Source organism: Leptosomus discolor, chromosome 4, assembly GCF_034619465.1.
Source record: "Leptosomus discolor isolate bLepDis1 chromosome 4, bLepDis1.hap2, whole genome shotgun sequence".
NCBI lineage: Eukaryota > Metazoa > Chordata > Aves > Leptosomiformes > Leptosomidae > Leptosomus > Leptosomus discolor.
The window spans coordinates 80,417,940-80,440,255 of NC_141394.1; the positions used below are offsets into that span (position 1 = coordinate 80,417,940).

Genomic DNA, 22,316 nt, shown 5'->3' on the forward strand with positions numbered 1-22,316 from the left:
GGTGCCTTTGAAGAAAGAATCAAGGTATTTATTGCACGCAAAGGCGAGTTGAGTCAGCTGGAGGCTCGTTACCCCGGAGAAGCTGGCACAGAACATCAGCAACGTCTGCTCCGTGGAGAGAAATGACCAATTAAGTGGTGACAGCGGGGGGGGGGGGGGGTTATACAGGTGACAAAACCCTCCGCTGTCACCTTGCCCTCGGCACATCCAGGGCACGCCGGAGACAGAACACACCCGAGGGATTTTCCTTCTCAACAGCTCTTTGAAGGCCAGACCTCCTCGGGTTTGGGTACCCGAGTCTCAATCCGGTGACGGCCCACGCGGCCGCTGCGATAACCCCTCTAAACCCCACGGCTCTGCAGAGCCTTTAGCTTTTTCCAGCCCATTTAGGCAGCCCTCTGCAAAGAGGTTCACACCACGAAGCCATTAAGACGCACAGTGAGACCAGTTACGAGTCAGAAAGGGAACCTGACTTTAAACATCATTTTATTAAGGCTTAAATTTCTATCAGCCAGTCGGGAGCTGGTCCAGTCACACGACATACACCGAGAGTGACGTCCGGCGGAACGCGACGGCTCTTCGACCGGAGTCGGCACGCGCAGGACGAGATCGCTGCCGCTTACTCACCCCACGAACCACGGCCTCTCTCCGTGACTTGCTGGACTCCGGGATGAACGCCGTGCTCCTGGGCACCGCCGGGAGGAGGGGGGCGAGGCGGGGAAGGGGAGAAGTCCGGGAGCTTTGCGTGTGGCCGACCCCAAGGGCTTCGCCTGGTCCACGACCCAACGGCTGCTCGTCGAAGACGTAAATGGGTTTTTTTTTTTTTTAACTCACGGGGAAGCTAAACTCACAGTCCGAAAGGCACCTATGCTAAACCACTGAGCCACTGGGATGGTGCTGGGAGGGCGGGGGGCGACGGGTGGAGATCAGGTCTGTATAAATACACGTTCCTTGTGGAAGAAGCTATGGCTTTTATCACCCTCAGGCCGCTCTGCTCCGGCGCCATGCTCTAACCCCCCCCACCCCCCACTACTCTGTAAGCACAAGACGACCAAGTCCTCTCCGCCCCGATTTCGGGCGCTCTCCCAAGGGCCTTCGTCCTCCTACGGGTCAAGACGGACACGGGGAACAGCAGCGGCTCCTTGTCGTCGTCCTCCCGGCAGCCGAGGGGTCAGAAGTGAACCCTCCTGACGTCGTGCGCGGCGGCCGACCTTTTACAGCTCCCGCAGGGGATGGACGCCGGAGCCTTCTGCTTCTCGGCCAAGCAGGGGCGACACACGAGGTGGCCGCAGGGAAGCTGGTAAACGGGCTCCGTTTTGAAGTAAGAGGAGAAGGTTTTGCCGCAGGAAGCGCATCCTTGGGTCTGGCTGCTCCTGCCGAGCTCTGCAAAGGCGACAGGAGAAGCGGCTCGGGCAGGAGCGGGGGATGGACGAGCCCACGCCGGGCCACCCCTCGCGTGCCCAACCCTGCCCAGGGGCCGAGGGCCCCGCTTTCTGCAGACGCCCGGCACAGCCGCAAGGCGCTGGGGGCTCAGCGGCCCGTTGCTCTCTACCACGGGGAAAGGGACCGGGCCGGCTCCTGGGGCAGGTCGGGCTCAGGAGGGGCTGGAGCACGTCGCCCCTTGGGGCTTTGGAGCACATTTGCTTGGGATCGAGGACAGACGGACCGCGAAGGGCTCGTCCCGTTTACCGAGACCAAACCGGCCTCCCCCTCGCACCGAAACGGCCGATCCCCGAGCGAAACCCTCCAGGTGTCACTGTGCATTCTGGGCACGTCCAGGGCTACGTGGTCAGCTCTTAGCAGCCACTTTAAAGGGGACAGGAAAATGCTTAATAGCTTCATGTCACTGCGAAACAGCAAAAGCTGTTCAGAGAGAGAGAGAGAGAGAGGGAGAGAGAGAGAGAGACAGACAGCCGCTGGGAGCCGCACGGCTCCGGCCCTTTCTCGGGGTCACTCGGTCCCTCTGAACCCCCCTTTCTGCCACGAGCGGGCAGAGCCTCGCTCAGGGGACGAGGAGGAGCAAGGCAGCAGTTAGGGCATGCACCTGCACCCTGCTCCTGGCACCACGCTGCCCTGCAGCCTGAAGGAATCCTTCGGGGAACGCGTCCGCAGCCGGGGGAGCGCGTCTGGCCAGCAGGGGGGATGAAAACAGCCCGGACTCAACAGCCCGGCCCAGGGATACTGAAACCCGGGGGGATTCTGTTGGCCTGTGATGTGGCTACCATTCGCAGGCCACGTGGTACTCGCCAGATTTACGCCTCTCCAGCTCTATCCCTGCTCTGGACTCGTTCCTCAGCCAGGTGGCACGTCCCCAGCTTGCTCCGGGCGGCCAACGGGCGACGTTTGAGCCGCTCAGCCCAAAACCCCAGAGCTCTGGGAACAGCCAAAGCCTCGCCGCGGGGCGAGCTCGCAGGCTGGACTAACGCGGCGCAGGCGGAGCTGAGCACAACCCCCTCCAGGATCGTCCCTGGGCAGCGCTGACAAGCGACCGCTCGGGCAAACCGCGGGATTTGGGCTGAAACCTGCCCTGACTGCGGACACCGACAACCCACCCCCCTTTCTGGGGGGGGGGGGCAACAAGGTCCAACCTGCCTCGCTGGGCGAGCAAACCATTAAAACAGCGGAGATAAAAAAGCAGCAGTTAGGGCTTGTTAAGTAAAGCTTGCTGGGAGACAACAACCTGTTTTTATCCTGAACATACAATATTTTGGGGTCTGAAGAGGCCCAGAAAGATGCTGAGCAGCAGCACAACCCTCCCTGCGAACGCAGCCCCAGGTCTCCTCTCCTCTCGCGCTCCCGAGGGGCGAACCTGCTGCTTACCGAGGAGGGTGCCCGCGCCCCACGAACTGCTGCAGCCTCCCTCGCCCTGCGCCTGCTGCTGGCTTTTCATCAGCTTGGCCGTGAAGGAGGGCATCGAGCTGAGCGCCGAGGTCAAGGCAGTGTCCAAACTCTCCGCCAGTTTCTGTTCGTGAGAGACGGGACCTGCAAGAGAAGCACAAGCTCAAGGAGCGGGCGCTGGGGGAAAAGAAGCGCGGCTTTGCCTCGGAACCTGTGGCACGACACCGGGGGTTTCGGGAGCCCTGCTGCTCGTTCTCTGGAGAGGTCTCCTTTCCCCACCGAGCTGCCAGGATGGGGGACGCGCTGCCCCCATCTCCTTGGGCTCCTAAAGACGAGAAATCCTACGGATTACCGTGACGTCACGCCCCAGCGCCATTCACCCGCCGGCTTCTATCTGCAGGTCTGAAAAAAAGGGCAAAACCCAAATCACCCAGAGACCCGTTTCCTCTCTGAGGCTGAGGTACTACTGACTAAGAGAATAAACCACAGAGAGGGAACAGATTTTGGGGAGAGAGGGGTGAAATCTCCTGGGTATTTAAACCACGGATCACCTCGGCCTCCTCACCAGCCCTGCCCCGGCAGCTCCCTCAGCCGGCTCCACCGACGCTCCCAGCCTGGCGCTCCCAGGCTTGCTTCGTGCAGCCAACTGGGAACGGTTCAGCCACTAACAAAATCTGGGGGACTTCTTTTTTTTTTTTTTTTTTCCCTTTTTCCCCCTCTCTGTCCCAATTCCGAGCCGAGGGATAAAGCCAAAGGCAGAGGGGTTGGACCCTTCCCTGCAGCGTTTCTGTCCTGTGCAACACCGAAGCCGTTCATTAAGGACTACGCGTTAAGAGAACGGTGTCTGCATCACTAATTCTGTTAAATCCATCTCCCAGAGGAAGACCTTTGAATTAGGGCTGCACATTTGCTACAGCAATCGAGGCTGATGAGACACCGGAGCGTGAGCTTCCTGGGCTGAGCACCGTGCGTTGATTTATGTACGGGCACGGCTCCCCCGGGAGCGCCAGGACCCCACAGGGCAGTCCCTGCTCGCGTGTGGCTGGGGCACATCCCCAGCGGGAGCTGTTAACACGCCTCTGCAATCAAAATAACGGATGAGTCCTCCTAAAAAAGACAGAACGAGCTCTAGACGGAGAGATCAGAGCTGAAATGTGCAGCCTGGCTTCCTCCTACTCTTTCCGGTACCGCCAACCATCAATGATCGTCAGCCAAGTCTTTAAAGAATCCGTTTAAAATGGAACCACCAGGTAAGCTTTTCCCTGGAGACATTTTGGGGGGATTTTGGGAGAAAGGTGAAGGGAGCGACAGGTAGCAGCAGGCTTTACCGGCAGTCAGAAGCTGCGGGCCACCTTGTGACCCGTTACAGACCTCCAGGTCAGAGAACACAAGAAAACTCGACTTACCTGCCTCGAGAGAGAGCCCTTACGTGACCAGGAGACACCCGTGCACCTACTCAGACCAGACTGTTCGGGACAGACGGCCTCACAGCCACGGCTGCTCTCCTCAAGCTCACCTAAATACCAGACTGATGTCTCCTTCCCACCTCCCAGCTCAAAATCCCCTTCCTCCTCCAGCGGGATCGTTACCTAAAGCGGCAACTCGGTTGGGTGATACCCGGGAGGGGAGACAAGTGTGTGTGGGACAGCGGCGTCCACCCAGCAGCTGCACTGCCAGCCACGCCGATCCGTTTCAGGAATTGCTGTGCCAACCAGGGAGAAAGCAAACATGGCAAAAGAGGCGTGGATTTGGGCAAAAGAGGCGTGGATTTGGGCAAAGGAGGCGTGGATTTGGGCAAAGGAGGCGTGGATTTTGGCAAAGGAGGCGTGGATTTTGGCAAAAGAGGCGTGGATTTGGGCAAAAGAGTTGTGGATTTGGGCAAAAGAGGCGTGGATCTGGGCAAAGGAGGCGTGGATTTGGGCAAAGGAGGCGTGGATTTGGGCAAAGGAGGCGTGGATTTGGGCAAAAGAGGCGTGGATTTGGGCAAAAGAGGCGTGGATTTGGGCAAAAGAGGCGTGGATTTGGGCAAAAGAGGCGTGGATTTGGGCAAAAGAGGTGTGGATTTGGGCAAAAGAGGCGTGGATTTGGGCAAAAGACTCAGCGTGGGGTCAAGGGGAGCGATTGCCCAGGGGCCACGCTCTTCACCACGGACTGGAGGCTGAGGTACTACTGACTAAGAGAATAAACCACAGAGAGGGAACAGATTTTGGGGAGAGAGGGGTGAAATCTCCTGGGTATTTAAACCACAGATCACCTCGGCCTCCTCACCAGCCCTGCCCACCCCAGCACTCGAATCCTGCTGGACCTCCAAAGAGCATCCTACACGCCTGCTCCCAGCCCTCGGGGCATCCAAAGGTCCGTCTGCGTCTATCCTGCCCGGCCAGAAGCTGCGGCACGGCTGGGGACCGAGGTGGGGGACAGCACTCCGCTCTCCAGGGAATCCATCTCAGGGCCGCAGGGAGTTTTTTCACCTCCTGGAGCTCACGCCCAGCAGCGCTGCTACCAGATCGCTGGGAAAAGCAAGGATAAAAGGAAACCTTTTTCCTTCCCCTGCAGACCCAAGTCACAGCCCTCGCCTGACGCCTCTGCCCGGTGTTTTCACTAACTGCGAACCCTCTGGAAGTCTCTCCCAGCCCGTCCTGTCCCATCCTCCCTGCTCCGAAGGCGGCAGGAGCCGTTCGTGCCGAGCCCTCGTGCTGCTGCACCGAGACGAGGAGCGGAGGCTGCGCAGCGACACCCTCCCCAAGCTCAGCCTCTGCCTCAGCAGGAGCAGCCCCGGGAGAAGGGAAGGAGCCAGCGTGTGCCGGGGACACAGCGCTGGGCCACGACGCCGAGCGTGCAGGGACCCAGCCGTGCCCAGAGCCCAGCCTGGCAGTGCCTGGCCAGGATGATCCGTTGAGCAGGATTTGTCCCTCGTTCCTGCTTTCCTCCCCACCTCACTCCTCGCGGTGAGACCCACACCGGCCAGGACTCCCCGTGCCATCGCTGCCGCACCACCAGACATTGGTTTTCCTGCCGTTGCTTCTTTTCTTGCCGAGGCAAGAACATAACGGGCGGCCAGGAGAATAAACCACCCGTGATAAAGGAACTTCAAACCGGCCCACCGCGAGACAAATGCTGTCTCCACATGGACAGTGGCTTGAAAGCGAGGAGGAAATCCAAACGAAAAGGGAAACCTGAGCAAACCAGAGGGCTGGGAAACAGGCTGCAGAGGTAAGGCAAGGAGAACGATGAGCCCAGAGCTGAGAGAAAGCGAAACAAAACGGGAGCGAACACCAGCCGGGATGGCAGGTTGCGGGGAGGGGGACGAGACGGTGACGACCTGACTTCCACGCCATCCATCAAGGGCAAAATACAACGGCCTGCAAGCTTTCTAGAGGTGAGAGGGGAACCTGTCCCGGAGCCTCCTGACTCGAAAACCCGGCCCCAGGCTGTCAAGACGCTCAAGGAGCACAAGTGACTTAAGGAGCCCCGATACCTGTCGAACAGTCCATGTGGATCAAATGCGAGTCACTGTCAGTTTTCATTTTTTTAGCACTGTTCTCTGAGGTAGACGTGACGAGTAAGTGCGTAGAAGAAAAATAGGGCGGCTGCACGGAGCTCTGATCCATACAGTCCATTTTCCTTTTCAGAGAAGACATGGTGACGGAAGAAGGTACGAGCGTTTCCGAGGCGTGAGCCCTCCCGAGCAGGTTGGTGCCGGGGATGCTGTGCTGTAAGAGGAAGTGGTCTATCCTGGCCTTGAGGGTCGGGTGAGGTAGGGGCTGCGAGTGCTGGCTGAAGGCCACCCCCGTGAAAGGATCGCTGGGGACCCTGCCCCAAGACGCCTCACTCCGGTTGCATTTTTCCAAGGTGGTCTGGTCGATCACCTTCCCCGAGGGCAGGAGCATGGGGAAGGTCATGATCTCCAGAGTGATGGGATCCAGGAATTCTTCGGGGATGTCTTGGACGACATCCACCAGCTTGCGGAGGGTCTGCTGCTCGCCGTCGTTGGCGCTGAAGGGCACGCCGTCGCTCTCCATCGGCGTCCAGAGCTCTGGCTTGAGGCCGCCGCCGTCCTGGGCGAAGAACTGGGAGGCCACCTGAAAGACACCCTCGATCACCTCCTGCGGGCAGGATTTGGCAGGTTGTCCCCACACCTCCAGCCTCTTAATGCAGGGCAGGCCCCCTCCAGCCACGTGGGTGATGCAGATTTTTAAGTGCGACACGTTGCTCAGCGAGGCGGGCCCTTTGTTCCAGAGGTCTTGAGATGCTGAGCCGGGGTAGGAGAAGACATTTTCCATCTGATGGAAGGGAGGCCTCGGCTTGAAGCCCCTGTGGCCAAACGTCACTTTGCTTTGATTTTTTAAGACAGCTTTGCCCACCAGCGTGAAAGTGTCTTTGTCCGACACAGGCTGACCGGCCAGACCTGAGAACTGACCCTCAGGGCTCTGCCACGAGGTTTTATTGCATGAGGTAGAGGTGTAAACTTCGAGCCCGGAGAAGGTTTGGTATCCCCCGGAGGAGATGTCGATATTAATCCTGCAGATCTCGATGTTGAAGGGAAAAGAGATGGTGACGTGGACCGGGGGCTTGATAAAGTATTCGCTGCGGAAACCACGATTCCTCCTGGCAAGGTCTTCGGAGATCAGGTTCTCCACTTCGTAACCATCAGCAGAAATCTGCGTTTCAGGAGAAAACTGGATTTAATTTGAAGCAAGAAAAATAAAAGGAAACTAATTTCACAATTAGTGAAATTCTCTAGAGACGACATCGACGAGGGACCAAGGCTGCGGTTTCACGTCCAGCTGAGGCAACCCAGGAGATCCCCGCTGCTGAGGCAGAGCAGACCCGCTCCCACCCTCCTCCAGCCACGTGGGCCCATCCACCCTTCTCTGCACCCCCTGTTACCTGATTCAGCTGCTAAAAAGAGTGAAAAATTACGGACGGTTTAGGGTTTTGGCTGGGTCAGTGAATAAAATCGAGCGGAGAGTGTGGCTGGGAGCAGGGCACGTGTGCGCGGGGGAGATGGGAATCTCCGCTCTTCCAGCAGCGGTGAAACGTTACGTCAGCTTATGCTGCCTCCTGGAAACGTACTCCGAGTCCTGCCATGACAGAATCCCAGAGAAACCTCCGGAGGTCAGGTAGCCGACTGCCTTCTCCCGCTCCGGGATCAACCCTACCCATCCCTGAAGGAGATCCGTCTAACCAGGCTGGATCCCGCCCCACGTCTCCCAGGAGATGTCTCCTGGGCAGACTGGCTCTACCCATTCCCTTTCCTGGAAGCTGTGGGGCCTAAACAGTCTGCAGCACTCGCTAAACGAGCAAATGTCACCCGTTTAACACGGTCGCTCCTGATCACAACCACCACACCAAGCGCCACGGCTGGGTCTCTCCACGCAGCACCCGGCCGACGGACGGTCACACCTGTACTCCTGGTTTTACAGCACAATACTGACAAACGCAAGGATTTTGGGGTGTGAGCTGGCGGGGAGACTGGCAATTAAAAAATGCTTTTGAATTAAAACCTGTTTCTAAGAGATTCTGACGACGCCGAGTGAAAACGTTCAGTACCTGAACAGCAACTTCAGCAAACGCTGTCAAGAGCTGTGTGTTCTACTGGACAAAGGGAAAGCACTAACAGTGCAGAGAGAAAAAAAAAGCTATCTCAAGTCAAAGCACAGACACCTGTAAGCACAGAACATCGCCTGGTTACGAGATCCTGCAACGTGAGGGCTGTTTTCCCTCCAACAATTAGCGTGTGCCACACCAGAGCAGTCACAGGAGGTTACAGCGTGTTCTAACACTCCCTGGCAGAAATTCACCAAACCACAGACAGGACCAACCAAATTGTGAAGAGTAACTCCTGGGAAATCCCTCAATACTGATTTTTCAAAGCACTGAGCCTTCAGCATCACCCGAGCTCCAGAGCCCAAGCACCCAGACATGGGTTCTCTTAAGTGTTTGCACCTCCAGACCGAAGCACGAAAGGGGAAGGGGATCCAGGAGCCCGGATTCCCAATGTCAGCTCACAAAACCTCCTTGCTGGGAACGACAGGAGACCGGAGAGCTTGGAAGATGAAGCTGTGAGCAAACCCACCCAAATCACAACCTTCCCACATCACTGGAAAATGATTTTAATGGGCAAAAACGCTCTCAGCTCTGCAGACTGAAGAGCCTACACCTTACCCAGGCTGGGGCTGCATCTGTCCTCAACGCTCCTGCTGCCAGCAGACAGACACAGCCTCCCGTGTTAAAATCCCTCTCTGAACCAGCCAGAACCACACAAAATGACGGCAGTTTGCTGTGAGTTGCCTTTGCTTTGTTTTCTCAGGAAAGCCTGGCGTGGCCAGCCAACAACCAGTCTTCCAGAAACACTGCTCATGATCACAGATGAGCAGCGAACAAGCCCTCCCCAGCCCCAACCAGCCCAGTGTGCCGCTTCCACCTAACCCCTCCAGCTCCTAAACCCCTGCTTCCACCTAACCCCTCCAGCTCCTAAACCCCTGCTTCCACCTAACCCCTCCAGCTCCTAAACCCCTGCTTCCACCTAACCCCTCCAGCTCCTAAAATCACTGCTTCCACCTAACCCCTCCAGCTCCTAAAACCCTGCTTCCACCTAACCCCTCCAGCTCCTAAAACCCTGCTTCCACCTAACCCCTCCAGCTCCTAAACCCCTGCTTCCACCTAACCCCTCCAGCTCCTAAACCCCTGCTTCCACCTAACCCCTCCAGCTCCTAAACCCCTGCTTCCACCTAACCCCTCCAGCTCCTAAACCCCTGCTTCCACCTAACCCCTCCAGCTCCTAAACCCTTGCTTCCACCTAACCCCTCCAGCTCCTAAACCCCTGCTTCCACCTAACCCCTCCAGCTCCTAAACCCCTGCTTCCACCTAACCCCTCCAGCTCCTAAAATCACTGCTTCCACCTAACCCCTCCAGCTCCTAAAACCCTGCTTCCACCTAACCCCTCCAGCTCCTAAACCCCTGCTTCCACCTAACCCCTCCAGCTCCTAAACCCCTGCTTCCACCTAACCCCTCCAGCTCCTAAACCCCTGCTTCCACCTAACCCCTCCAGCTCCTAAAACCCTGCTTCCACCTAACCCCTCCAGCTCCTAAAACCCTGCTTCCACCTAACCCCTCCAGCTCCTAAAATCACTGCTTCCACCTAACCCCTCCAGCTCCTAAAACCCTGCTTCCACCTAACCCCTCCAGCTCCTAAAACCCCCCTACAGCATTATTTTACCTTGTTGCAGTGAATCCTTGGCTTGAACTGTGGGAGACAGACGTTTATTACCATGTTGGCAGTTGGGGAGAGCTCACTTTCTGAGCATCAGATTCAGCCTGTAAAAGAAAAACAAATAAAAAGGCAAAATAAAGTGAAGATCAGCGAACGATGAAAGGACCTCGAATTTTGGAGCTTGTGGGAATGACAAGCTCGGTAGTTCCTAAAATGCAGCTCAGATCCGAGTCCTGGAGGTGAAGCCAATATAAACCCCAATGGCTGTGGCGGGAAGACGGGACTGAGCGAAAAAATGGCGTTAATCAGCGAACCCCTGGAGAAACATCAAAGAGAAAAGTGCCTGTTTTAACTAAAACCACCCAACCTATGGAGAGACTAACACTGAGATCCGAGAGTTTATCAAAGGCTCCGTAGATACAGCAGAGCATCCAACACCACACGAGGTGGTCAAAGGCATCGGGGCGAGCTCCCAGCAGCCGCAGCCGGACCTGGAGGCCACGGGCATCCCGCACCGCAGCCCCTCACCGCGGCGAGGCGGCACGAGCCGGGGTCCGTTCCCACCGCCCAGCTCCCCCCCCTGCAGGCCACCTCCATCTGCTGCCTTCAGCAGGTTGAGGCGGGACCTGCCCGCGGTCTTGGAGGACACCCAATGTGACAAGCTCGGACGGGGCCTCTCGGGGCGAGGGGAACACCAGGCAGCGCTAACACACCGCTGCCGCGAAGAGAAACGTTTCTTGAGGGCTTCGGGAGCCTCAGATGCAAGCTCAGATTAAACACAAGCATTAATAATCGGTATTTAATAGCTCCGTGGGAGCATTTGATAGCTCTGAGGGAGATATCTGCGTTCTGAGCACCGGCCCAGCTGATTCTTCTGACAATGTTCATTAAAGAAACCCAAGTGAACGCTTCTTCTCCTCCATTGAAAAAAACCGTGACTCGAATTGGTTATATCAGATCCCTTTTAAGAATGAAATTACTGTCGAGGTAAGAGCTTTAACCTCCCATTAACCTCAGTTTTCATCTGGCATTGCCTCGGGCAACCTCGCCAAATCAGGAACCCGCTGCTCGCTCGGCGGACGAGCGGCCCTTGAATGATTTTCCACTGAAGCCCAAATGAAACGGCCCTTCTGGGGGCGTGCGACCGAGCCCAGCGGTCTTGAGAGGAGGAACGTGGCACCCGAGGTACAAACCCCACCTCTCAAACCCACCCCGAGAGCAGCCAAGCGGGCAGGGAGCAGAGCTCGGGGGTGACAATGCCAACGCCCGACCAAAGGAGGTGTGAACCCCACAAGAGCCGCAGAAGACGGGCACCCCTTCCGGCCCCACGTCTGGTCCATCAGGAGGTGGTCAAAGGCAATTCCTGCTCCTCAACAGGGAAGGCAGAACAGGGCAAGCACAAACCAACGCTCCTCCAACACCACCTTCTTGGCTTGCTGAGCCCGAGGGGCTTCGAGTAGAGGGCTGCCAGCGAGGAATTGCTCACACAGGCTTTGGAACTGGTCTGACTTCGGGCACCCACGCCTTGTGAGAGAAAGACTGCCGGTTTAACTACAGGCTGTGTGACAAAACTATTCTTTTTTGGCTCATTTTGAACCCGTTGCCTGGTAAATCAGCTTGTCCCTCAGCGCTGGTATCACGACAAACGGCAAATCAACTCTTTTTTTGCTCCCTTTCTTGGAATGGCTCAAGATTCACCCTCTGTTGTTCTACTTCTCCTCACGTCTCTTTCCTGGGCTGAAGCCTTCTCCATTCCACTCTCACCGGACTGGTGCGGCTGCATTCAGCAAGTCTGGCGGAGCCCTTCGCGGGGTGACGGTCAGCGGGGAGAGGCGCCTGCGTCCCTGCGAGCTCACCGCTTCCACAACTCCCTTCTCACCACCCGCTGTCTGCCGAGATCCTGCCCACGGCGGATGCCAAATTCTCCCGTGGAGCTTGCGGGCCTGCAGCCTCCTCTTCCGTGGCGCTGCCTCGGGCTGGGCAAATCACGGGTGGGGGCAAGCCCTTCCTCAGGATAGACTCGCGCCTTCTCCCAAGCCGAAGGCTGTTACTGAGGTTGCGTCCTCAAATCTTCATCCTTTTCCCCCACGCTTTTAATAATCTGTGGCAATTAGCTCTGGTTAATTACAAACAATTTATTCTCTCTCTAAACTTGCGGCCTTCCAATTTCAATTCGCTCCCTGTTCTGCGGGACAAGGATGTACACACACGTATATTTGACAGGATTTTCTCCTACCTGTTTGTGACCCTGACAGACTCAAGCAACTCAGGCTCGTTTTTCCAGGATCAACATCTCAGTAAGAAAATGCATTATTCTGCAGCTCCAAGTCACTGCTCTCCCCTCTTCTGAAAAGCTCTGCTACACTCTCGCTTCACAGCAAAAGATGGCCACTGAGTTGCTTTTACCCATGGCTGTGGGGGTGTTTTTTTCACACTTCCCATGAAAACACAACTCAAAAGACAGACAGCGGGGATGAAGGGACAGATTAAGTGAGAAACTGGAATGAGAGCAGGGCTAAGCTTCTGCGTAACGAAGGAAAGCGAGAACTGGCTGCACAAATTGTGACAGGAAGGTAAAGGGGCTGGCTGAGGCCAGAGAAGCTGCCTGGGAACAAGAACAAGCAGCGACAGGCAAAAGCAGGCGAGAGGAACAGGTCTGAGGAGCGGCCAGGATCAGACGGGGACAGTGAGCCCAGGACCCCTCAAGCAAAGAGCTGGGGAAACGCAGAGTGCAAAAATCTCTGCGAAAAGAATGGGATGGGGCAGCAGATGCGTCTTCCTATGGCTACTGCTGCCACTACTGAAGTTCTTCACCCTGAGGGCGGTGAGGCCCTGGCCCAGGCTGCCCAGAGCAGCTGGGGCTGCCCCCTCCCTGGCAGGGCTCAAGGCCAGGCTGGATGGGGCTGGGAGCGACCTGCTCTGGTGGGAGGTGTCCCTGCCCAGGGCAGGGGGTTGGGACTAGATGGTCTTTAAGGTCCCTTCCCACCCAAACCATCCTGTGATTCTATGGTTACATCCCAAACCATACCAGTGGAGGTCTCCTGTGCTAGTGGCAGCTCACGTGGCTGCGGCACAGAGGAGGTTCTGAATTTACGAACCCTTTAAAAAGACAACACTCACAAAACGGCATTACTAAAGCCATTACTCGTCAAAACAAACGATTCAAAGATCACGAGGGACTCAAAGACGACGAACTGCCATCAGGATGTCACACAAGCGTCCATCTCTCTTGAGCACGGGCCCTCCCTAAGGTGAAACGAAGATCTTTTGCTGACAGAGGCAGCAGGACACAGACCTGAAGGGCCGCACTCTGTCCTCTTCTATGCCACCAAGATCCTCGGTGGTCTTGGACAAGCCAGGTAAAACCAGGCTTTCTGCAGCTCGTCACCACGTGCCCCCCCGGTGTCCCGCACGCGACTAGGGAGCTGCTGCAGTAAGGAACGTGCAGAGCGGACACTGACCTAAGGGGCTCCATAACGCTGAGTATTTGAGGGAGAGGAAAAAACCAGCCCAGACATTCTAAACCAGGCAGCCAAAACGAGCTAACGTACCCTATCTGCTTTGGGACAGCAACCTGCTCGCTGCCACCTCCCCTCCCCATCCTCCACCTCGCTGCGCCTTGAAACACCGCATGGCCAAACAGCTCGGCGGCCTTTGCAGGGGGAAACGGGAGTTTCACCTGCTGCTCCGCGCGGAACAACCCCTTCAGCTCTGGGCAGATGCAGGGCCTGCCCTGGGCACCTCTCCCCTCGGACAGAACCGCCACCTGCAGAGCTCGGGAAGAAGCCAGCGACTCCCTGCTCAGAAGGGTGGGCAGGAATCGGACACCGGGCCACGTCCCGAGCGAGAAAAGAACATGACGAGCCACGTGATGGAGGGTGAAACCAGCAGCCTCCAGCGCAGGCGCTCCAAACAGCTGGAGTTTGCCCTCTGGTTTGCCCAGAGCTCATCGGCACCCGGGCAGGGGAGTCACCTCGGGGCGGGTTTGTCGGCCGCCTTCGGCAGCAGACGTGATGAACAGGGTGTGAATCCTCTCCGCCGGAGACTGCTGAGAGCTGAGCACCAAATTAACGCCTCGGGGTCAGAGCACCCCCACCCTCAGCCCCAGCTTCCATCTCACCACTCGGCTTTCACGCTCCTCCTCGTGCACAGCTCCTAAAAGAGAAACTGGGACTGTGCCTCCCGCCCCGGCCCCAGCTCGATGGTGATGGAAAGAGTAAGGAAATACGTATGTAAGGAAATACATACGGTGTTCCCGGCACCCAGGTCAGCTTCATCACTAAAAATCATCCCAATTCTCTCCCAAATATCACTGTTCTGCTCTCACAGAGTCAGCAAATACATTCACTTTCGTTTAAGGAGGAGAAAAAAGTAATCACGTAGAAAAATGAGTAAGACGATCGTTTTTATTAGTCACGGAAGCATTTGAGGATCTACGTACAAAGGGAGAGCGCGGGACACACGACTGTCAGCAGAGCAGCGCTGGCTCACACAGCCAGGCAGCCCGAGCACACGGAGCACCTGCCAAAAACCCAACCGACACCCAGAGACCGTTTCAACCAGCCACCAGAAGGAGAGGAGCAGCTGGGAGGCCGCGTCGGCCTCCGAGCAAACACCGCGGCAGCCTAGCCAGCCCTGCTCAGCAGCGCTGGGTCGAACACTTTGTAGTGGAGGTAGCTGAGCTTCTCCAAACGCGTGCGTTTGAGGAGGGGGAACCATTCCCAGAAGGGAAGCTCAACCACCACGTACCCCAGCTGCCGCAGCTGCCGCCGTTTCAAGCAGTGCAGCCCCAAGAGCCGCTTGGAGCTGTAGCAGTAGTGGTTGCGGTTGGACACCTGAATAGCCAGTTTGACCCCCCGAGGCTGCCGGTTCCACTCAAGAGATGGGGGGGCTTCAAGGCAGCGCCCCAGTTTCGGCTCAGCTTGCAAGGTGGCACCTGCAATAAGAGCTTCGCCTGAAAGCGCGGCACGATCCCCCGCGTGGGGCGTTCGTGCTGCTTCTCCCCTCTCCTGACCGGGAGTCCTGGCTTCGTTTTCCACTTCCACATGAACCTGGCTTTTAGATCTCCCTTTTATAAGCTGAGCCATTAAATCATCCGTTAGACTAACCCCGATGTCTTTTAGCTTCTTATCCGCCGTAAGGTGTTTTAAATTGAACGGGGTGGGACGTCCATCCACGGCCAAATGAACCTCGAGATCACTCGACCTCGTGTGAGGCAGGATCATGTGGCTCTTCACGTATTCGGGGCCACCCAACATGCTCTCGAGGAGAGACGTGGCTTCCACAATTTCAGGCCTGACATAGATTTCTTGCTCCGCAAAATTCAACGCCATCTCGGTGAGCTCTTGATAAAGCTGAGGTGGAAGGCGGCTGCCTCGGTAGCTCGGGCACTCAATTTCAACGCTCCTACTAAGGGTGAAGAGATCCTTTTTGAGCTCGTATTTACTCCCTCTCGTTTTCTGGACAAACTCATCCCTCAAAGCATAGTCTATCAGCTCCTCTGGGAAGCGTTTGACAAACGCCAGGCCAAGCAAACCAGTAAGGAGATGCTCTGGAAACTTCCTAAATTCATGGCGTTTTCTATGCATCTGCTCTATCAGGCTGGAGTAAAACTCTTCCTCGTTCGGAGGTTCGTAGTCCAGGCATCCAAACGACCACAAGAACTTGGCAGCATCTTTGCTTCGGCAGTAAATCACCTTGGAAGGCAAAGACGTGGCTACAGCAGCCATTATGTCTTCGTCAAAGTAGTGGAGGGATGAACAGGTGAGAGCGATGTGCATGATGCCCTGGATATTTATTGTAGGAATCCGAGGGGGAATAACCTTCCCAAGCTCCCTCAGGAGGGGTAAGTAGCCCATGCGAGTGTAGCGGAGTATTTTCAGCACGTTCACCAGAGCGTAAGTGCTCATGTCTTCCATCTGCAGGGAGACTTTGTCCGCAATTCTCCTCATGACGTGGTCAGAGATGCCACTGAGGGACTTGAAGAGCCCTAAGCAGATGGCACCCACCTCCTCCAAGGTGAAGGCGTCCAAGTACTTCAAAATCATGCTCTCCACCTTCTGCGCCAAGTCCGCCGGCGCCCTCCGTCCTTCGCCTATGATATAAACCAGCTGAACGAACTGGGGCAAAGCGAGGTCTTTCCAGTGCACGTTGGCGTAGCTGAACAAAACGCTGAGGTAGGAGGGCACGCTGCGCTCCAGGCAGCGCCAGTAATCGGCCACCAGCAGCAGCTGGTCCAGGTCCATGTCCCACGCCCGCCGGCAGAACTCGCTCTCGCAGGCGCTCAGCAGAGGGTGGGCGGGCGGCACAACCAAGCGCACGCAAGCCTTTAAAACATCCATGAGGTCCGAGGTACTGAACAACCCGATGTTCGCAACCGCACGGCGACACAGCACGTTAAACCGGGGCTCGGACACCAGCGCCGCGTGTCGTTCCGCTGGCAAACGGCTCAGCTTGCGGAAATAATCGGTGATGGCTCCCGGGCTCTGGCTGCCCTTGCACGTGGCCACGGTGTGCAAAATCGAGTCACCTTCTTCTAAAGGAAGGGTCTCCACCGGCTCAGATTTGTCATAGCTGAGAGATCTGTACTCAGGCCTCCCCTTCTGGAACACGCGAGGGTCCTCCTTGGAGTCGTGTGTCTTTGTTTTTGCCTTCTCCGCTTCCTCCTCGGTTTGGGCGCCAGAGAGATGCGCCGAGACGGGCTGCTCGGGGAGAGGTTTGGCCCTGGGTTTTGGCAGGGCGTTTCTCAGGGGGGAAACAGCTGGAGAAGAGGCGGCACCGAACGTGTGCCGAGCCTGCGCGGCGCCAGGGCTGGTGAAAGCGTCACCGGGAGCCTGGCCGCTGGCCCTAGCAGCGTGCTGCGGGGAGGCAGCTCCGCCTTTGGCGTAGGCAGATGGATTATAGGGCACTCTGTAGTCCAGCGGGTTCAGCAGCTGGATGGTAGCCGCAGGTTCGGTTCCGGCGTTGGCTGTTTCTGGGTTCTCGCCCTTTTCCTCCTTCCTTTTGCTGCTTCCGCCCTCGGCCTTGTACTTGGCTGTAGTCGAAAACGGCGTCACCCTGCTCAGCCTTGGAAATCTTCGCCATATTAGCACTGTAGCCATGGATCACAACTTACTGGGGTCAGAATTGCTTCCAGGTACTGAAAAAAGGGCAGACGAAGAATGAGTGGCTTCCACCTAACACGAAGGACTTTTTAATCTATCCTTTACGCTACCGCAAGCGAGGCGATGCCAGGGTTTCCCCCAGCCAGGGCGGCCGTTGCCCCGCAAAGCCGCTATCGAACATCACCTCATGCAACGGCGGCTCGAGACAAGCACCCAGGTGACCAGACACACCCCAAGTCGGGGTACACGGCAGTCGGGTATCACCTCCTACTCAGCAGCTACAGGTAACCCGGCAGAGACTGTGGGAGTTCGGACAAAAATCATCGCTTCTTCATTTTTAAAGAGACCCAAATTGCTTTTCTTTCACTCTAAACAATGACAACGCTTTTGCAGTAGAGCTGCAGCTTCAAGAGGCTTTACGTATTCAGAGAGCGCACCCTGCTACTTCACCACCATAGCCTGAAACAACAGCCACCACCCGAGAAGCTGTGGGAATACCCACGGTGCTGCACTGCTCTTTGTACCCGGAGACAGTGAGGAAAATCTCGGCAAAACCAACCCACAGGGTGAAAGCTGGACCCTAACTTGCACGAGGCGATTAGTGGAAAAGAGAAACGTGGCCCCAGAACAAAGTGGGGAAAGAGCGTGAGAAAAGTAACACAAATCATTACGAGATGCTACATCCCGAGCTGAGAACAACAGGGAACAGCTTTACGCTTCAGACTTGGGAGAGCTTCCCACAGTTTTAGGGCACAGAAGGCTTAAAAATGCCTGGTGCCTTCCCAACACCTGCCTAAACCAGCGACAGCACGGAGGGCGAGGATGAGAAATCCGTCAGGAGTTAAGCTGCGCGCTGCCAGCCCGCGGGAGCTGCCAAACGAGCCTGTTTACGCCAATTCAGGTGCTGATTTAAATAAAAAGCACCAGGTCAGCGCTCTGTGTAACACCCCCTTATCCCGCCGCGTGTGGCCAACCCCAAAGATGCCCCAGACCAGGCGTTTTCACCTCCTTTAACATCCCTTCGCTACCACCGGGCGCCGAGCGAGCGGGAAAGCCGAAGCCTGGCAGAGACGCTGCAACTGCAACACGCCCTAACTTCTGTGCTCCCCACAGCGGGGAAATAAATCCTTCAGGAGCAGCCCCTGGAGCTCTGCTTCGCCACGCGGCTTCCCGATGAGGGCTAGATCAAGATGTTGAATCCGTGCAGGCAAACTCCCTTCTGCAGCAGGAGGATGGATACCTTGGGGGAAGAAGAGGTGGGGTGAACGCTGGGGCTTCGGGGTATCTGAGAAGGAGAGGGCTGCGGTGGGATGGGGGATCACAAGCAGCTCTGGCTGAAGATAAGCTGGATTTATTGGGTTTTTTTGAGTACAAGAATCCTGCCTGTCTCCCACAACCCATGACATGATCTATTCCTGCATCGCATCAGCGAAGCATCAGCTCCTCTCAAGGGTGAGGCAGGAAGGGAGGGAGGACGGGGAGAGCTGAAGTGACGGTCTTTGCTCCCTCTTGGTGACAGATGGGGGGTGCTGCCTGCTGGGGGTGGGGGGGACGGTTCCTTGCAGCAGCCCTGGCCGGCTCTTGCGTGCCCTGAACTCCCCCACAGCAGCAAAAGCAGCAACAGGAGCACGCAGGGAGGTAAGACATCTCTGATCTGGCACAGGCAGCCTGCGGGCTGTTCTCTCACCGGGTAGCTTTACCTCTGTCTCGGTCGGGCTCGGCTTCTGTCTGGGGACAGGATCTCGGCACAGAGTTGGCATGGGAGAGCAACCGCCAGCTGGGTGGGTGAGGAGAAGCTGCTGGAGCAGGAACCCTCTCAGCTGGCCCAGCAGGAGAGGTGAATAAAGCAACCTGGCTGGAGAACAGGGGGGTTCCAGGGGCAAAAAGAGGGAAGACAAGCTGCAATGAAGATTTCTGGACACAGCCCCGCCAGGACGAGGGTACTAGAAAGAGGCCAACGCGTTTTTAGGGTGGCTAGTTAATGGCTGATCGTTACTGTGAGGTGCTCAACAGCCGCTCAGCTTGCTGGGCACCTGATTTGTATCTCAAGGCACACCACGAGGCAGCCCCCCGGTGCACAGCAGGCTCCGCTCCACAGACCCCAGGCACTGCTGACCCTTTACGGCTGTGCTACTCCCCCCCCCCCCCCCCCCCCCCCCCGCCCGCAGCCAGGCAGCTGCAAGGCCGTGACCGCCCCCTTTCAGCACGGGAAGGTAAATCGCGACAGGCAGGGGAGGCTCTACCCCTCCCCTGAGCTGGGGAAAGGAAAAGCTCCCCGAGAACCCGGAGAGCAAAACCCGAGCCGAGCGCTGCGGCGCAGCCCAGGCCTCGCAAAGCCGCCGGCAGCAGCAAGCAGGAGCTGGATTTCAAAGCTCTCCCGTTTTGCACAAAGAAACGTTGGATGAAAATCTCCTTTTTGGCTCTACTGGCTGTGGTGTCCAGCCTGAACTGGCCGCCCGTGACGGATGCTGCGGGTGGAGACAGGCGGGCAAGGCCCAGAACTGCACCGTGGTTGGGGGAAGGAGACCCCATCCCCGCCAGCATCGTCTGCTCTTCCAGCACCTCGCAGAGCGTGTCCTGGAGGAGCTGGTTCAAGCTGCAAAATTGATCTCGGACAAGAGGCGATTTATCTGACCTAGGCTTTCCAAAAGACTTTCTTGTCTAACTCCATTTTGCACGTCTTCTGTCTATTTCTCTGTTGCCGAGAGACAGGCAAGCACTACTGAGAGAAAGGCTATTTATTTAAAACAACCTCTATTTGCTGCTGAAAGGTGGTACTACCTCTGAAATCCAGCACTCTGCTGTTACCAGAAACACCCCTCTTGGTGACAACAGCCCTGCTCCAAAGACAGTGAATCAAAGTCACGGCGTTCACACGCCGCAGGTGAACACCGCGTGCTGCTAAGAATACCATCCACGTAGCTTAGTGTTAACCTGTGACACATATGGGAAGCTACTGAGTAAAAATAAAAAAAAAAGAGTATTTCTGTCCTCCCTTGCTCCAAATCTAGCACAAAAAAAAAAAAAAAAAAAAAAAAAAAGAGAAGACCATGTGCAGGGGAGTGAGGTCAACATGGGTCGAGATACTTCAAACACCTTTGAAAGAAACAGGCTGGGTCCACGTGGCCTTTTTAACGTGACTTTCACCCGCCCCCAGCCTAAATCTTGGAAGTTTCTACAGCATTTCTCTTCCAACTCAACCTACACCTTTCCGCGATTTTCCTCCCTTCCTGTTACTCTGAGTAATCAGCCTTCCTCCCTCCTCGTTCGTACACAGCCAAACTCCTTCCCACCTCTGGGCAAGCCTCGCCAGAAACTTCACTTCCAGCGACTCCAGAAAGCGAGGTTTGGAGCTGGGCCCCGAAGGCTGCGAAGGCGCTTTGGTGGAGGCTCCTCCGGGATGGAAACCTCTTCGCGGATGTGCCTGTGCGTCACCCTCACAGCTGAGCTCTCGGCCAAGAGCACGACTGCACAGCCCAGCGTTAGCTGAACACCAGGGAAAACAACATTCCTGGAGGGATGCCACCCGCCTCGGAGGGGCAGCTCTGTGAAAGGGGGTAGAGGTGCACCCTGAAACGCCGTCTGTGCTTTTGCTCCTTCCGAAACGCTCCAAGAGACTTTCGGCAGCACTGGAAAACCCTCACCACATCACCGCAACCTACTGCCCCGTCCCGGGCTTTCCCCCTCCCCAGCGCCACGGCCGGCAGAAGGGCAGACGGCACCTCCTGGGTACGTGCGAGGAACTTCAGATCCCAGCAGCGGAATCCTGGGGGCAAAACAGCTCGTTTTGGGCAAAGCAGCTCGTTTTGGCCAAGAGCCTACAGCTAATCCCTGTGCCTGGGCTGAAGGCAAAAACAACGGGAAAGGGAATTTCCTTCCCCCGACAGATGACAACGGCAACGGGGCAAACTCGTCACTTTTTTTGTCCGCTTGGGCCTTTCCCCCTCCCGTTTCAGCCCCCGCCGGCACCAGAAGGCAGCGGCCACGATGAAGGGCCCGCGGCGGAGCGGCTGCCAGGCCCGGCCCGGCCCCCGGCGGGCCCCGCTGGAAACCCGAGCCCCGTTACTCACCCGTACGGCCGTACCCACCGACAGATTTTTTTATATATATATATATATATATTTATATACATACACGTACATAGGGCAGTGCAGCCCCCGCTGCTGCTTCTGCCCCCGGGCAGGGCCGGGGGGGGGGGGCTAGGCGCATGCGCATGTGCCATTTCCCCCCCCGCCCCGTTGCTGAGGGGACGGGGACAGGGACGGGGACGGGGACGGGACGCGCTGCCCGCTCGCACTCACCGGGGCCCGGCGCCCGCCGCCGGCTCTGGCCCTGCCGCCCGCCAGCCCCTCCGCCCGGCCACCCCCGTCGCCTCCCGACGCTTCCGGCCACCGGACGGTGACGCACTTCCGGCCGTACGGAAGCCGAGCGGAGCCCCGCACGGCGGCGGCGGCGGCGGGAGCGGCGCGAGGCCGGCAGGTGGCGCCAGCGGCGCGCGGCGCGGCGCAGCCCCACGTGGTGCGCGCGGGGGGGGGGGGGGGGTGGGTGTGTCATGTGACACGGAATCACGTGGTTGCTCACACCGGGCCGCCATGGCGCTCCGCCGCCGTGTTTCCCGGTGGGGTTGGCTCGTCGGTGCCGACCCGGGGGGGGGGGGGCTTCCGCGGGGGCCGACCCCCGCCACGGTGGTCGCAGGCCCGGAGGGTGCGTCGAGGAGCGGCCGTGAGGCTCGTGGGTGTTGCAGAAACCACCAGATTTAGGGTTTTCGGGTCATGCTTGGAAATCCCTTTGCTTTTCCCACCTTGATTTAAATATCAGGAATTCTAATTAGTGAATATTAGCGGGAAAGACCAGTGATTATATTGGGAAAATAAGCCTCAAATGGAATAAATGATCAAATATAAAATAAAATCCGTATTGCCAGTGCTGCCGGCGTACCCCGGTAAAATTCCAGGCCGAAGGTGTTTATTAACCGATAATCCGTTCGTGGTTACAAACAAGGACAGCGTGTTGTAGTCCAAGATGGCTGCCAGACAGGATTTATGATGGTACCCAATGCGGAAAATCCTGGCACCGGCGGTCGGCGTTCACACAGGAGACGGAGGAGTCCTGTGAAATAAACTTTATTCGAATAAAGGGAGAGTCCACTGGGCATATCC

The 22,316-nt window shown here is 57.1% G+C and overlaps 2 protein-coding genes across 3 annotated transcripts; both read right to left on the reverse strand.

Moving 5' to 3' along the window:
• Window positions 1–469: 469 nt before the first annotated feature.
• UBOX5 (U-box domain containing 5) lies at window positions 470–21,497 on the reverse strand. Of its 2 annotated transcripts, none has more exons than XM_086464359.1 (5): window positions 21,459–21,497; window positions 10,061–10,158; window positions 6,317–7,499; window positions 2,821–2,982; window positions 470–1,383 (listed from the first exon to the last, which is right to left on the reverse strand). In XM_086464359.1, exons 2-5 carry the CDS (start codon window positions 10,112–10,114, stop codon window positions 1,172–1,174), a joined length of 1,611 nt encoding a protein of 536 aa, XP_086320485.1. In that variant the 5' UTR covers window positions 10,115–10,158; window positions 21,459–21,497; the 3' UTR covers window positions 470–1,171. The 2 variants fall into 2 exon arrangements, with proteins under 2 accessions (XP_086320485.1, XP_086320486.1); XM_086464360.1 differs by lacking the exon at window positions 470–1,383 and adding an exon at window positions 1,692–1,846.
• Window positions 14,437–17,337, reverse strand: FASTKD5 (FAST kinase domains 5). The gene has a single exon (XM_086464177.1). It carries the CDS (start codon window positions 17,152–17,154, stop codon window positions 14,680–14,682), a length of 2,475 nt encoding a protein of 824 aa, XP_086320303.1. The 5' UTR covers window positions 17,155–17,337; the 3' UTR covers window positions 14,437–14,679.
• Window positions 21,498–22,316: the final 819 nt, after the last annotated feature.